Source organism: Diorhabda carinulata, chromosome 4 (assembly GCF_026250575.1).
Source record: "Diorhabda carinulata isolate Delta chromosome 4, icDioCari1.1, whole genome shotgun sequence".
NCBI classification, from domain to species: domain Eukaryota; kingdom Metazoa; phylum Arthropoda; class Insecta; order Coleoptera; family Chrysomelidae; genus Diorhabda; species Diorhabda carinulata.
Window position 1 is genome coordinate 4,599,815 of NC_079463.1, and position 17,370 is coordinate 4,617,184.

Genomic DNA, 17,370 nt, shown 5'->3' on the forward strand with positions numbered 1-17,370 from the left:
AAATAAACTGAGTTTTTTTCGTACAACAAAGGTTGAAGATGAATTCAGGAGGGGGATCCAAAGCGAAAGAAGCTCGCATTATCAAGTCGAAAGTGAAAACAATGTTCATCTGCTTGTTTGACTGCCGTGAATGAATTATTGTAGACATTCCGAATGAATGCTGTATCACGACAATCTACTTATTCTCCGGATTCACCGCCCCGTGATTTTCTCAAAACCAAAAAACACCGTAAAAGAAACGCATCCAAATGAACAGCTTTGACGAGGGTGATATTAGAGATTCTGGTCGCAAAATTTCAGAAAAATGACTTAGAGTCTCTGTATTATTGCATAAGGATATTATTTTGAATATTATCATGGTCATGGCCATGGTCAGTCCTCCTATATATTCACCTGACTTTTCAAATCATCATATTTATTTCTAACTTATTCGATTTAATGTGGTTATTTAACAAAAATATTCTAATCTAATCAAAATTTTTAGTGGAATTGAATTACTAAAAAATATCAGACTACATACCATAGATTTGGATATTGTTAAGCTGAAAAAGTCCTTATTAACGTGAAATATTGTTTTTCATCTTTTTAATTTTCCAAATTATTCTGTTATATTCTTTATAATTATTTTTTAAATAATTCTTTATTTTCAAAACAAAAAGAGTACAATTATTTGTTATATAACACAAATAATTTTTGTTCAATAAATTTTAATTTAGAATTTTTTAATTTTTGTTAACTCAGAGACTGTGATTGAGTCAATATTATCGTCCTTAATTTTTCAGTATTTTAAAAAAATAACAACAAAAACAAAGTAATTTTATCACTGATAGAAAATCATCTGCAACCTATTTATAGAAGCATTTTCATTTGAGATACGTAGATAATACAATTAGATAAGTTAGAACAGGGCTGTATGAAAAGATTTATAATCTTAAATGTTGTAAATTTGTGGACTACCGGAATTTTTATCACGTCCCAGTTTATAGAAAAATATGTTTTCGCTCGCACCTCGTAGACGACAAATCATGACTAGACAAAATTACTATTAAACAAAGAGACTGTTTTTAGATAATACAAGCATAAATGACTTCAATTTGAATATTTTATCTTATTTATCTTATGCAAATATTTACAATTCGAAATTTTCAAGACGGAAGATTATACTTGTAGAAAAGAGAAGCTGATTTAAAAACAAATAGAAATCTTATTGCTGAATAAATAGATGTATTGTGAAGTAATAAAGATTCAAATAAGTACCTACGGTACGAAAAATTAACCGGAATTTCCAATGTACACTGCGCAACAATCCCAATGGAATGGTATTATGATCATGTCCACAAACGACTTTTCCAAAATTACACAGTTACTGGAGTCCTTACCTCTAAAAATGAAATTAATTCTATGTGGCGATCTCAATATTGACTATTCCAGTGTGTGGGCTACTCAAGAATGTCTTGAGTAAATTCTTGATTTGTTTGGTATACGAGGTCTGGTTATTAAATAACGAGACCGCGCGTCTTGAGGGTGTCCTAGACGGATGTGGTAAAAAACAAGTAGTGCAGTAGCGGTTTGAAACGAACGTGTTTTTTTCTCTTTACTTCTCTTCTCAATTTCAATAAGTAACACGATGTTCGACAGTTTGCAATTCAATTAGAAACGTTTAATTATGTTCCAGTAATTATTTTCAATGAATAATTACAATTTATGATAATTTTCTTCAGAATGTTTCTTTATGGCGAACGGCTTTCTATCTACATATCTCCTAATCCACAAATTAAATCGAGTTAAATACAGAATGTTAAAAAATTGATTGAAAAATTCATTGTTGCCATCTTTACATCTTGTAAAGAACTTTTACACACAAATAAAACTGGTAACTAATAGAACTTTCATTTTGAATGAAATAAAGATGAAATTATATATTTTTCTTATCCCGTGAATAAATTCCATTTTTATCAGTTAATATATTTTCTACTTCGTATATAAAAGTAATAATTCTAAAATAAATATTCATTCTTTGATAAGTTACATTATATAGAACGAATTATATATATTATATATGGAATAAAAACACTAAATTTTATTAGACGAATGCTATATTAAAAGTGGGTTATGACACGGGGAATTTCAAAATAGTCTGAAATGGATTCGACAACTTTAAAAGAAGTGAAATATATCCCAGAAAAACCCGATATCCTAACATCTGATACAAAGGTACAAGAATTCAAGCCGGAGAATGGGGAAAAGTCTGATACTTTATATCTGGTAGCTATAGTTATTGGAGGTAAATATTTATCAGATACTTATCCTTTCCAATTCAGAATATTTTGATTTCGTATTGAAAGTAACCATTCGTTTCAATATATTTTTTTTTCTTTGAATGAGTTTTATCAACTTGTTATTTTCAGATTTGAAAAGCTGTTAGAAGACATTGTTTAATCATATCATCACTAAATTTTAATTAGGATTAATCGTTATATAGGTTAAAATGAACATAATCAATCATAAAAAATCGACTTCTTTCAGAATGCTTTGCGCTGAGATCAGTTTCCAAAGAACTGTGACTCAATTTAAGAGAATCTTCAAACTACAAAAGAGAGCTGTTATATATGCAGGAACTCTTCCTTCCTTATTTATCTTTGAATCTGTTTGCCTAATTCCTAAGCACGCTTCACCAATTTCGCAAAGATCGTTGCACTTAGGAACGCGGAGCACGACCTTTACCTATCAACTACACGTTCAGAATTAGTAAAGGGCTCAATATTTTACAATGCAAAAAAAGCACAATCATTTGCCAGTTGAAATCAAATCGATATCATCTTTTTCGGCATTCCGCAGTAATTTGAGGGCATATTTACTGGAAAGTGCCTTCCACTCAGTAAACGACTTCTATTCTAATCACAATATTTTATTCCTATATTACTACCTTTAATTTTATTACTCAGTGTGGTTTTTTGGTGTATATTGAAATTTTATTTTTGTTGTATCTTTATTTAGTTATTTTTATGTTTTTTCTTGTTTTCACAAGCTTTTGTTTAAAAATTGAAACAATTTTTTGAAAATAAACTATTTCTCTCTCTATCCACTAAAAACATGTTATAAAATGTATTATTTTTTGTTAATTTCGAAAATTTTATATAATCGTGGATTATCCTCAATATTCAGATATTGGCGAATTTTAGGTTTTTAAAATATCAGAATAATGTTGCTAAAAAACAAAAAAAATTCAGATTTCAAGTCAGATTCAGTATATTATAGGAATAATTCACGTCGCGAAATTGCAATTAGCACCTGGGAATGATTGGTGCCGTAATGATTTTACTATCTAGCGATTGCCGTCGAGTAATATCTCAAAGCATCAGTTCTTTTGTGCTGCGTGAAGAAACTTCAACTGTGTGCAAAAATGGGAGTTGTATCATTAATAGCCGTTCTTGTCAAAGAATCGAGAGGATGGATCTCATTTCCTTCGAATTTCGTCTCATCAAAAGAAAAGCTCATCGGAAAAGTATTCCCCAACATAAACACTAACCACGAAAACTACAAGTTCTCAAACAAGCGAACAATTTTGGTGGATTAGAATGAAGATGTGAATGATTAAAACTTTATAACCTAGAATCAAATCGATGGTACTCTACATTCATTTAAATCTATTAACTGCGAAACAAAGGAAAACAAAGCTTGATAGTAAATTAGTTAGTTGTAATTTCGAGGATTCAAATGATCCCAACGAATATATTCTTTGTGTTTAAGCGAATTCAGTTACCGTTTAATCCTTCCTTCATCATTATGATTAACAAATTGGCAAATTCTTAATTTTTTGTTGTCATAATATAGAAAATCCATGTTTTCCTAATTCAATTATACGTAGTATCTTCACGTGCCAGAAAATCAATTCTTTGATTTATTCTTGTGACTGTTGGGCTAGAATTTCTGAAACTGTTGGTGATATTCGTAGTGAACACACTGTTTATATTACCCCTACACCAACACTGTCTGACGTTATCGTTTTCAGAGATATGGTTATTGAAACGCATGTGTAATTTTGAGTGTTTTTATAGTGGTAGTATAATCAGTGTGTTCAGTACTTTTGCCTGTTGAAAAGAGAAAATTCGTATACCAAAAAGTGCTTCAATTAAGAGATTTAAAAGGAGTGTATCCAATGCTGCACAATATGTACATAATTACTGATTGAGGGTTTCAAATTTACTGTTTCTCTTCTAGCAACTCGTTTTTTTTAAATTTTTTAGGTTCAATGTTGGCAGTTTTATCTGGAGAAGCCTACGTTTGGACTTCTGCTGTAATACCAACTTTAAAATCTAATAACACTGAAGAAAATCCACTTGGTCGGAGTATAACCGTCCTGGAGTTATCGTTGCTTGCCGGTTTACCATCTTTATCGATGTTGTTTGGCGCTTTGATACATGGTTATGTTTCGGAAAAAATAGGAAGGAAACGTACACTCCAATTAGCAGGAATTGGAATTGTTTCCTCTGCAATATCTATTGCTTTCAGTAGAAAAATAATACTCATGATCATAATTCGGTGTATATGGTTCTTTTTCTTTATGGGCGGGTTAACTGTTTATCCAATTTATGTAACAGAAATATGCGAGGATCATAATAGGGCCAGATATGGATGTCTGTATTCCGCTTTTCTACCTGTAGGTAATCTCCTTGGCTACTCTTTAGGATCATTGTTTTCATTTAGAGATTTCACTTTGATAGGAACATTACCATTTCTAATTTTCTTGTTCTTCTTCTTTTTTGCGCCCGAATCTCCTGTTTATACATTATCTCAATGTAAAAAAGATAAATGCATTCGTACATTAAGAAAACTCAGGAATAATAAAACTGAAAAAGAGATCCATGAAGATTTTATTAAAATGGAGGCTACCATAAAAGCTAATGCTAGTGGAAAGAAACCAAATATATTATCTCTATTTGAAACAAAAGAAAGAAGATATAGTTTGATGTTAGGTAGCACGCTCATATCTTTACACATGTTTTGTGGAATAGGCATCATATTACCTTTTATGGAACCTATATTCCTTGCAGCTGGTACCAAATTTGATAGTAGTAGTATGCCTATTTATGTAGCAGCAGTAAAAATAATCAGTTTTTTACTAACATCATTGGTTATTGAAAAAGCGGGGAAAAGGTTGATGTTATTAATTTCGTCTATAGGAATTGGCGTACCTTTATTTGTATTAGGTTTATTCTTCCATTTAAAAGCAGTCGATTCTCCATTTATCTTACAATTGCAATGGTTACCGTTAGTTTGCATAATAAGTTATATCATATTTTTTTCTTTGGGCGTTGGACCGGTACCAGGTGCTATAATAGGAGAGTTCTTCACGTCAGATTTACGAGCAGCAGGTTTATCCGTCGCGATGACATTCTTGGGAATCTTATCATTTTTATCATCGTTCACGTTTCCTATTATAGTTGAAAAATTCGGTATGCAGTGGTGTATGTGGCTGTACAGTAGTTTTTGTGTATTGGGGGCCATATTTATATATTTATTTATACCAGAAACTAAAGGAAAAACTTTGATAGAAATACAAGATTATATTAAATCACGTTGTCAAAAATAGAATGAGAGTTTTTACTCTAAAAACCGGCGATATTACTTTGAAGTATTTTTAAATAATATAGAAAAGGTAGAACTAAATTATTTATTTTCTGTGATAAGAAAATTGTATTTGTTTAACTATTGTTGATTTAGAACAATGTAATTTTGAGATCTTTTAAAATAAATTTGTTTGTTTTGATACTTGATTTTATTTAACACTTTATTGGCATTTACAATCATGGACAAAATACAGAACAGTGGCCGTAGCGTATTAGGTATCAGTATTTTTTTGCCACTAGGGAAGGGAATGGAAGAATGGAAGCCATTTTGTTATTGATTTACAAGCGCTCCCTCACTCAGGTGCTTTTGTTGTCACTTCTACGTTATTTTCCTATGGATTGTAGAAAAACCTTATTTTTTATAATGAGTAACAAACCAAAACCGATCAAAATATCATTAATGTCCAGTACATCGCGAGGCTCTGCAAAATAAGACTAAAAAGTACCAAAGCCGTAAAATTATTACTAGATTCGAAGATATTTATACAGGGAATAATATAGATGCTTTATACTACATAACCGAAGAAAGTGGTAGAGTAGTTTAGAACTTGATGAAGAGGAAGAGGAGGTGCCGGCCAAATCTGAACAATTTCTTCAATGTCATCGGATTTAATTGTCGCGTCGATCGTCGGCACCTGCATCAGCTGAGCTGTCCGCCCAACTACAGTTCCAAGCTATCCAGCCCTTAGGGATGACACTGACGTATCCTCCGGCTACTCCAGATACGGTAAATTCCACTACGTCTCAGCTGCCATCCAGAACAACATCTACGAAACTTCGAACTACGATTCCAGTTCGATGAGAGATTGTTCTTCTCCCCGGTTAAATAATAATTGTTTTGTTGCACAAGTTTATTATTTTAACTAATAATCTTCGTTTCTAATTCAATTTGATTTGTAAGACGTATTATTTTTATTCAGCTTAAAAGTTGATTATCACTTTTATGTGATATCTATGTTGCATATTTTGACAAACAAGTAGTCAATTGCTATGTTAATTTTGTATCCTGATTGCCCATCACTCGTCGTCGCGTATATATACGTACGACAGCCGTTTTTTTTTCAACCTCCGATCGCTTTGTGCAGTCGCTACGCGGGCAGAAGAAAGCGGGCGTGTGCTGTAGACGACTACGAAGCTCCCGCACTACACACTCCGCCATTGTTCACATTCAGGCATCAGTCGGCGTTGTGCTACAGCCACTATTGAAGTTTAAAGATGGCCGTAATGATGTGCATGACAAAAGGGGCCAAGGACACAAATCTGTCGTTTCAGATGACGTGGTTCAACGAGTTGACAGAATGTTTGAAGAAAACCTCACATTGCTACTGAACGGTTGGGTTACATTGGTGGCAACTTTCTTTGAAGAGGGTATTGAAAAGCTTGTCCACGGATATGACAAATTTCTCAATCTCTTCGGTGATTATGTCGAAAAGTAGCCTTAATAGTGCCAATCTTTTGGTGATAAAATTATTGTTTTATATGAGCTTGTTTTTTATTTATAGCCTATCGGAGGTTGAAAAAACAAACCTCTTATATATGACCTTATATAAAATATATAATTGTAAAGAAGCAAATTTACAATTTTTCAATTTTGGTTTGGTTTATCAATATTTTATTCAATATTTTTTGTGAAAATTTCACAGTTGATTTCCTATAACTTACTACTGATTTGTCTTTTCTATTTTACAGCAAATTGCCTTAAAACGGAAATATTGAGGCTTTTCGGAAACTATGATAAAGTGTAATTCACGTTCAATGGCGTTCGGAAACCGTTTATAGCTATATGATACGATTATTTCTAAAAGTAACGAATTAAACAAAAATAATAAAAATAAAAGTTTTGATCTTAAATCTTCCACTGAACTTTGAGTTAGAATCTACAATCAGTTGATAGTTTATCTAATCCATAACCCCGTTGTGCAACTAAATCGCTCAAGATAGGAAATTGTAAATTTCTATCAATTTCTTAATGTTCACAACGCGCGACAGAAAGAAAGAAAACATCCCTAAAATGATCCCAATCGCAGCCCTTCAGATGAAATTTTTCGGAGCCGTTAGTTCATTTTTCACTCTATTTGCATATCGTTTTGTCAACGTTCCAATAAAATAATCCAAATTGCAATGTATACTTACAGTTGTTTCCCTTGAATCTCTGATCACATTATGTTTCCAGAAGAAAACAGTGACCATGACTTTGAGTTCGAATCGACAATATCTTGAAATATCGGTCCATCAGCTCCGGTTTCATTCTGTTGTTTTCAGGAAGAATCCAGGAAAGCTCAAATAGTTATCAGATGAAATAAAGCACTAGGTTATCTCATTAGTTAATTTTTTTTTCAATGTCGTGGATATAGACATGAACATTAAACATTCTAGAGCTACTAGCATCTTTCCCCAATTTTTTATACATACTTGACTCCAAATTTCATTTGTTACAGATTTTACAGGTAGCAGACTCACTAATAGATGTCAATTGAATTCATTTGCTATGAATATGAATACTAGTACCGAGGGACAGTTAAGATCTAGAAGGAAAGCTGCCAAAATGCTTGTTGCTGTCGTCATCATGTTTGCGATTTGTTTTTTTCCAGTTCATTTACTATCAGTTCTTAGGTGAGTATAAGTTTTTTCTATCTCATTAGTTTTGCATAGCCCTTCGAAGGTAAAAACTATACTCATTGGAATAAACATTACAAGAATTTTTGACGTTTTATAATCAAATCTAAGTTTTATTCTATATTTGGTGAATGCAGTTTTTCATTGTGTTGATGATTTCTTAATCTGTTTTCTAACTATCGACATGTCTATCCTATGTAAGCAGCGCCATACTTTTTACAAGAAACTTTTATAATATTACTCCACTCATTTTTTGGTTTTAGTCTATTAGATTTTAAAGTTATGTTGTGGACCTTGGAAAAACACTTTTTTCATTATTTTTACAGCTTAATACAATAATGAGTGGGAATGATGCTGTTTTAGAATTTTATAACAAATTGATTAGAAGGATTGAAGTTAGTGATTGATTAAAGTATTCCGAAAAGTTTGACCAACAAATTCTTTGGATTAAAAAATAATATAATATATGAAACTGAATAGCAAACGCTTCTAAATTTTAAACCACGACATATCAAGTTTATAGATCTTCTCTTCTTAAATTTTGTTTAGTATTTGTGGTATAATTATAGCAAAAATTGCCCATGAACTGAAACAGTATTTTTTGCTTTCCTTTTTCGAGTTACTAGTTGTAGTGGAATGATTTTCGGTTATTCAGTGTTTTAATTTATTTTATCAATAGCCAACAGCACTTTAATAAATGTGCCAAAAACATACACTTACAAACAATAGGCTCGTATCAAAAAATCCATTGCTCTGGGGAATAAGAATTGAGATGAAATAATTGAATTAGAGAAACAGAAAGTTCAGTTTTTATTAGTAATGGATTACGATTTTATATCATAAATACGCCATGGGCAAAAACAAGTTCAACCTTACTTCGAAATATTTAATGAAATTATTTTGATAAAAAATAACGGGTTATGTTTGTCACTTTCTTCAATCCCTATGAAATACATTACGTAAATTAGTTGCTATATTAATTCATTCCTCTTCCATGAAACAACATTCGTCAGCAAAATTAACGTATAATTCGTTATTTGACTAAAATATCTTAAAGTTTCTTTCACTTGCCTAATTTTGTTATCATTATTTCTATTTGAACTAAATTTTTTGATAATATTTTAGCATATGTATGAAATTAAGTTTTCCATTAAACAAACTGTACTTTTCAAATAACGATTGTTTCTCATACTAGGATAAAATGAGAATTTTGACTGTAGTGACACCCTAGACCAATTCTAGCAGTTCTAGATTTTCTTGGGCGTTGACTTTTCTTCTTCCATTTGCCTCTCCCTGCCGCTGGCGATCACCATAGTAAAGGCTGTACGTTCCTCTGATGAGCGAAAAAGTTCACCAACCCTTTTTATTCCTGTTCAATAATTCTGAGCCACGACTGTTGCTTTCTCCCAACTCCACTCCAAAATATGACCAACCAATATGAGAAAAACGATTTTAAGTGCTCTCGATTTGCTTTTAAATCGGGATTCTAGATTTCGATCTCGAGGGGGGTTTTTAGATTTAGAATGTAGAGACTCAAGTGCACGGAAGCCTCATTTACCTTGTTTTTATTGATCCCTTATCAAAAAAAAGTTGTTATCACGTGAAGGGATCAAGCCTTCGAAAGCTTCGACCGTCGGGCAGTTTTTAGTTATCGTCGCCTTTATTTCCTCTTTAGCTCTCACAGCTCAGATGAAAGCTTCTCTAATTGCGCAGGGTGCGTCATTATACTTGTCTAAACCCCTTTTCACATTATCGGCTTCACAGGTATTCAACCATAATTCTCCTTGGCTCATGGAATGAATCTAGTATTTCTGATTGGTTTTCATAGTTTCACGAGGAAGCTGTGACCGGCTAACCGTTAATCTATTTATATGATTCGCTCTTTCGAGTTGCCACATGGATGAAAAACTCGGTTCGGATTCTAATACATCTCTTAGCGATATAAAGCCTCCCAGTATAAACGTTTATATATTTATGGAAACAATTTTTGGGGATCTAATCTTCGAACGTCTTTATTTTAGTTAAACTGAGTTTTCGCAAGCTAAAATATTTTTGTTGATTAGATGATCTCCGAATGTGCAAAGGGGGTATCCTCAAGAGAATCGGTTGTAGGTACTAATCCGAAGAAGAATTTATATAATCTTGAATGTAGGAGAAATGTGTTCAAAATCAAATACCTAAACGCTCACAGCAATCTTGCTGATTACTTTTGAAAGTTACAATTTAATAATTTTTTGCCAATTTCATTGCAATATCATGCGTAACTTTTACTGAGGATCGATCGATAATACCGAAATGCCCTATTTGAACCAAAATTTTTCACGCCATGCTTTAAATCTCTAATTTTGTTTCAATGCATGATTGACGTTTTGCGTGCGTTAAAAAATGGGTTTTCCATATGAACATTTCAATATCTTGTTACAGAGTGACTGTGCAGTTAAGCAACAGTGATACAAATATTGCATTTTCATTAATTTCCCATTGGTTGTGCTACGCGAACAGCGCTGTTAATCCAATTATCTACAATTTCATGAGTGGTAAGTTCATTTTGTAAATTCTATAGAGTATATACATATTTCACACTGTTTGGAAAACTATGTATTCCATGTTGAATTCAATAGCCGAAATGAAAAAGGTTCAAATGCGTAAAAAAACTGAATTTAGTATTATAGGGAAATATGAAAAACAACCAAACAATTCATACATTCATATACAGAAAAAACTACTTACAAAAATAAAGCAAAAACGTTTTAATTAAAAATTAGAACAAGTATGCTTTTTCCATAATCATTTCTATAAACTTTCATCAATTCCAAGTTAATTGTTTATAACAGTTTTCAATATTCTCAGAACGTTGATTCTTTCCCAATATTAAATACCCGAAAATAAATTTTTATTTTTGAGCTCGATGCAAGCTCTTCACTAGTTTAACAAGGGAACGCGACTGTCAAGGAGTGGTGTGTGCTCGCTTCCTCTAACCCTTACTCGCCTCTTTATCCTGCCGCTTCGCTTCGTGTCGTGAAGACGTGAATATAATAATCCAAGAGTCCGTGAGTGCGAGACCCTCAGGTTTTGATAAACGGTGAAATTAGCGACTCTCAAAGTTCACTAAAAGCGCAATCTGCCAACAGTACTCCAATCGCCCTATGATTATTCTTATTAAAAATTAGCTACTCACTTGCAGAAACAACAATATTGATGTTAATTTCATGTGGGTACCATCCCACTGCGAAATAAAAAGAAATGAGAGACTGGATCGAATAGCAAAAAATGCATAGAACAACAAACAATTAGTTTAGAATAATTACATTGTACATACCTTTTTCAAATCATTTTTTAAGAAGAAAATCCAGCGAACGAAAGAAATATTGCTGGAGAAGCTACTTCAAGAAAATAACTAGCGTGATTGATGCGAAAAAAATATCTTCAAGTCAAAGTTTAGTTAGAAAATGTTGTACAGACAGACGAACGTCCCTGAAAATATATTGATCAACTGGTTTGTGATAATGTAAGAAATTGTGTTAACTTTAATTGAATGGAAAACAGAGTTTAACGAAGTTAATGGGATTATTTAAAATGATTGACAGTTTAATGAATAAAGACGAAATTTGGCTGCGGCTAATTCAACTTTATCGTATACTCGAAGAGATGTATTTGAAATAACAGACAATCATATATCTATGTTACACCCGGTCTCGTTTGAAATAAATGGAAATCGCTGTCCATGTGTCTAGAAGAGTTGAATCACTGAAATAAAGTGATTCCGGAAATAAATAGATTATAATGATGATCATTATATTGAAAAAGGTGAAACTTGGGAAATAGAAGCTCAATATTTCAATTTTTTCTCAAGGAACATGATAACAATCGAAAATTTCGCTATTGAATATCCATGGGAACTAAACGTTTGAACTGGTATTCAAGGGAATAGTATTATTAAACTTTTGATTAGTGAGGAAAATCTAACTGTGAGCTCTACTTAAATGTCTTCACATTCACTTGGAATAACTAGTATGGTTTTGCAAGAAAAAATTAATTCAATTCCATCAAAATGGAGCTCTACTACCTTAATTTCTTCCATAAAGACAGTGACTGAGATATATTTCATTTCAATGTATTGATAAAGACTTTGTTTATCAAACACAGCGTCAAGATTGGGATTAAGCTGTACGGAAAGAGCTTTAGGCAGAATTGTTTTGAAATGTTTGAGTTTGAGATCAGACTATATGCCTACTTATGAAATATAAAACATTTCGAAAAATTTAATAAAACTTGTTACTTTTTATCAGTTTTGTATATTTCATCACAAAACACGTTCCAGATAAAACATCGTTACAGTTTTACTTTATGTTTAAAAATAATTCGCAAAGACATAATTCTATTTGTATAAGAAATAAAACACTCATTTTTGTGCTGTCCAATTTTTCATTTTTTAGATATTCTGTCTATCTTCTTCCATATATTTTCTAATTTAGTCACACTCACGACTCGATGTGAAGGCCGTGAAGTCAGTCATGTCCTTATGCTTTTAATGGAATTCTAAAATTTGACGAATTTGCGGCGCATTTCACATGCTTTTTATAGACAGCGGCGAGTTGTTTGTATTGGTTTTTTTTAGAACTAATCTTTAAAGAAAGATTTTTTTTATTTGATATTTTATTTTCTAGAGTTTTTAAGAAATCGTTTTGGGTATATAAAGGGGTTTGTTTAGGAAGATAGTTTATAATAAATATTTATAGTGAACGGAACGAAATAAATAAATTATATAAGTTAGTTAGGTATTGGTGAATGATTAATTATTGTCTAAATTAGTTAAGTCTAGTGTTAGTGCTTAAATAAATTAAGTGAATCAAACACAGTGTTTAGGAAATCACCTCTCCGATAGAAATAGTATAAATAAATAGGAAAAACATTACATTTTGCTGGAATAGCAATGTCAGCATCCTATATAATTTGTTTAGACTACAACTAACAATTTGTACGATTTTAGATTGCAAGTGTGAGCTAATTTTATTAATTACTTCCTTAAAATTATTCTTTCACTGATCCCTGTTTATTATATCTGACAATTAATTTTTATATATAGTTATGAGAAAAAGTAGCTGTCAGATTGACAGATTTTTATACATTTTCTTCTAATTCATGGCACTTATCGAATCGAATTTGGCATTTTTTATTTCTTCTTCGTATTTCTAATGTTACAGGAAAATTCCGTAAAGAATTCAGAAGAGGATTCGACTCCTGCTTTAAACACAATCTCGAAGATCGTCTTCATTATCAATCGGGAGGAGGAACTCTTTGTAATAAAGATTCGGGCTTCGCATCGAGAACTCAATCGAAATACGACTACGAGTTACATAGACTCAATACATCCAGAGAACCGGACACGAAACTTTTCAGAAAAAATACTAGGACTAGTGTTTTACAGGTAGACATATAAAGTATTAAAGTTTATGAATGAGGGGTAACTATTTTGGTAAATATAACATTGTGTATTAAAAGTGTGGTTAAAATTACTTTTGATTTGTTATAGAGCTAGTATTATCACTATATGTAGTGAGTTTCTAAAGACTTTCGCATATTTAAATCGACAACGATATGACAAACGACAATAGAATTACCTCGAATTGTCATACATTTAGATCAACATATCATTAAAATGATGACATAAGTGTCAAAAGTAGGATTATATAAACCAAATGTGAAATAATCATTTGCACTATCACTACTTATATTCCAAGAAATTTTATTATGAAATACATACTTATGCCCTCCAAAAAAAACTTCCTTGTCTGCTTCAAATTACTTCAAGAGAATTGAAAAGCATTTTCAATGCTATCGATTATTTTCTAGAATTGAAAACAATTTAAATTGTCTTTAGAAGAAATAATTTCAATCCTATTCAAGGACCCTCGATCTATTATTAATTGGCATCGTTTTGAAAAGACAATGAATTTCCGTTTTTAAGAAAGCGATTAAAAAATTAGTCCTAATAGATGTTTTGGCAGTAGTCCTTATAAATGTACGGTCTAAGATTGAAAATCGATAACTGAACGCCTTTAGAAGCTCTCCGTATCATAATTGGATATATGTGGTTGAAATTTTTTTCATAAACTTTTAATAGAACGAGTCAACTGTTCAGACTAAACCAAATATCATTTGGAAGAAAAATTAGAAATGAATCATGGAGCTAACGGTTGTTTCGTATGAGATTCTGTAATGAATACACTGAATTGTTGAATTTTTCTATCAAAATGTCCTTATAATTGACCAATAGGTGGCGTTAATGAGATATGACACCACTATTTGAATATTGAAGTTCGTTGTTGCGGAAGCCAATTGCAATTTAGAAATTGACTGAGTAAATTGTTGATGGTGGACGTTTATAGGAAGTTTTTCCACAAATCACCTCATTCAACAATAATGCAGGAATCGCTTTGTGCAACTTTTGGTAATGAAGCACCATCAGAAATGACTGTTTCGAATTAGTCGAGCTGCCATCTCTAAAAATGTGGATGCCTAGCACGACGTTATTAATAAAATTATGTCAATTGGAGAGAATTCATTACTAAAAAACGTCTGGTAATCATTATTCAAGGTAAGTATAATGTTACAATCAATTCTGAACTGTTTAATCACTTTTTGTACCTCAAATGATACTAATTTATTTGGTATTTGGTTACAATTAGCTACAAACCACGTCAATAAACCAGAGATAATTGACCATGTGGAACTCAACCAAATTAAGGAGTTAATTGCTGCGAAAATTGTGAGGAAATTGATAATTTCCAAACTATAATTTTGGAATAGGTTTTATTTGGTCCGAAGGACTATAATTGGTTCATATAAACCAAAAGTTTTGTAGACGTTTCCAACACTCTCTTGGATTAAATAAATGAATTCAATCAGCGTTAATTGTCCTCTTAGTTCTAGTTAAAAGTTTCTGTGTTCTAAATCAGGACTATGACGGAAATGTCTAATTGAAATTGTTTGAAGAGTCGTATGGTTATATCAGTTGTGTGTGGACGAGTGTAGTCATGGTAGATTGATATTATCCCAGAAGACAACATTCCTCTTAGTTTATTTTTAATGACTCCCACTTAGTGTCGTAAAGTTTCGAAATAAACAGGTGCAATTCAATGTTCCTTAGCAATGTTCACGTGGCGGTTGCACAATTTATACTGACGCCTTATTGTCGGCGAAATTTGTAGTGCGAAAATTGCGCAGTCGTCTAATCTGCATTTCCGCTTTCTGTTCGCATAGCTTCATTTTCTTTAGTTCTTCCAGATAACTTTAGTTTATGTCAGAATAGTTACGACTTGTATGAGCAACTATTACGCTTATTGTAGGTAAAAGTCACTTTATGTCATGTGCAGAAATTTAAATGTGTTATTTCAATTCATTACAAATACCTTCTATTCAAAAGAATCCAGCACAAATGGAATCAATCCGATTTTATCTAATTAATATTATAAACGTCAAAGTTGCATTACTAGAACAAAAATATTTTTTATCAAAACAAAGTTCTTAATACAAATAATAATAAAACAAATTTCGTTTTATTCTCAGTTTTTGTTATTATTTATATTTTAGTTAATAAATTTGTCTGATTTTTAGCCAATAAAAGTAATTTTTTACAAAAAAATAGTTTCATTTGGGATAATTAAGAATCGAAAGTTGATATCGTCGCTGGTTTTTTTATTATTTTCTATTCCTTTTGGTTCCGGCGTTATGTCCTCCAGTTGTCTATATCAAGTGCTCTATGTCTTCTTCAATTTCGTTTCACCAAGTCTTTCACAACCTGCTTCTTCTCCTTAGCCACAATGGGGTCCATTGCTTTAATCTCTTGATCATTTCACTTGGTTTTTTTTCTTTCATGCTTAGCCCAGTTTTTGTGCTTTTAAATATCTCACTATATTTCCCTTTCCCATCTCTTCTGTTTCTTCGTTTTTCTTTGCTCTAATTTCTCCTTCTTATGTTATGTTTGGACCTGCTATAATTAAAGTATGTTGATTACTGTTGTTTCCACCAATTTAATTGAATTAAATACAAAATATTTCGATTTCTCCAATTTTTTTGCCATTAAAAGCGAGTGTGGTGGTTGAGGCTACACCTCCCACTTTCCTACTGTACTCTTAACAATGTTAATAGCGTCAAGGTTTAATTTTTGAGATCCCCTCTCGTATCTAATTTTACAACCAACCCATGATAATACAAATAAAACACTATCATCCAATTTGGATTAATCCAATATAACAAAATGATTTTACGTTATTTTATGTCTCTACCTAGAAGTTTATACAAATAAATTTGTTACTTAAAAGGTAGAAGCAAACAAAAAAGCCGGTTATTTATCAGCAATTTTCTTGGTTACTTACGATGCGTTAGCAAAAAAAAGGGTTTATTTCCTCTAGAGAAATAAACGAAAGAAGTACCGAAAATAAATGTCACTCCAACTTTTTCATTATGTGGTGAAATAAAATCGAATAGAAGAGAATTTTCACAGTCTCTAAAATGAAATAAGAGATAAATTTATGGAAAAAAGAACAGTGGTCGATAGTATAAAAGCAAAAGCATGAAATTGTTTATTTTCTATTTGAAAGGAAAACTCTGGACTGTTTTATTTTTCTATAGCAAAAAAATTGTCAAAGATGTAACAAAAGAAAAATAAATCCATTTCATAGAGACTTAAACTTATAATTCTTGGATTTGGATAGCATTTTTCTGCATTGACGTGTACTAAACCTTGAAAAACAACGATGAAGTTAATTCAGATCATTATGTTGTCGTGTTATAGTTGTCCACAGGATTTCTTAAGAGGACACAAATTCAACCCAGTTTATATAATAATGTAACCTCAATTTACATGTAAATAAGATTGTACAAGGTCTTAATTGAGTTACCGTAATTCAGTTATTTAAATGTGGGAAGAGTTGGGGGACATAGCGTCATCACAATAATAAATAACAAACGAGTCGTCTCTTTTATTAAAAATTCAATCGATTTAATTTCTTATTTTAGTAATAATGTAGTAATAATTGCCTCGAGAATTCGTGTAATGAATAGCTTGTTTAAGAACTGTCGCGAGACACGTCTTAGAGGCTCTCGACACGAGTCTTGGAGA

General features: G+C 31.7%; 2 protein-coding genes across 2 annotated transcripts in view; both read left to right on the forward strand.

The window, feature by feature from the left end:
- The window catches only part of LOC130892953 (orexin/Hypocretin receptor type 1-like), a 79,092-nt gene extending 63,201 nt beyond the window's left edge, over positions 1 to 15,891 (forward strand). Inside the window, exons 6-8 of the mRNA XM_057798704.1 lie at positions 8,069 to 8,243; positions 10,671 to 10,783; positions 13,451 to 15,891. Coding sequence (XP_057654687.1) covers positions 8,069 to 8,243; positions 10,671 to 10,783; positions 13,451 to 13,686 — 524 coding nt within the window. The 3' untranslated portion in view covers positions 13,687 to 15,891. The remainder of the gene's footprint in view (positions 1 to 8,068; positions 8,244 to 10,670; positions 10,784 to 13,450) is intronic.
- LOC130892952 (facilitated trehalose transporter Tret1-2 homolog) lies at positions 2,013 to 5,770 on the forward strand. The gene is made up of 2 exons (XM_057798703.1): positions 2,013 to 2,284; positions 4,248 to 5,770. The coding sequence occupies exons 1-2, from the start codon at positions 2,143 to 2,145 to the stop codon at positions 5,591 to 5,593; spliced, it is 1,488 nt and encodes a 495-aa protein (XP_057654686.1). The 5' UTR covers positions 2,013 to 2,142; the 3' UTR covers positions 5,594 to 5,770.
- Positions 15,892 to 17,370: the final 1,479 nt, after the last annotated feature.

Bases quoted from the DNA above. Each gene is read 5' to 3' on its own strand.
- LOC130892952 (XM_057798703.1), top strand. From the start codon at position 2,143: ATGGATTCGACAACTTTAAAAGAAGTGAAATATATCCCAGAAAAACCC. The intron at 2,285-4,247 runs GTAAATATTTAT...TAAATTTTTTAG, and splicing joins GGTAGCTATAGTTATTGGAG to GTTCAATGTTGGCAGTTTTA.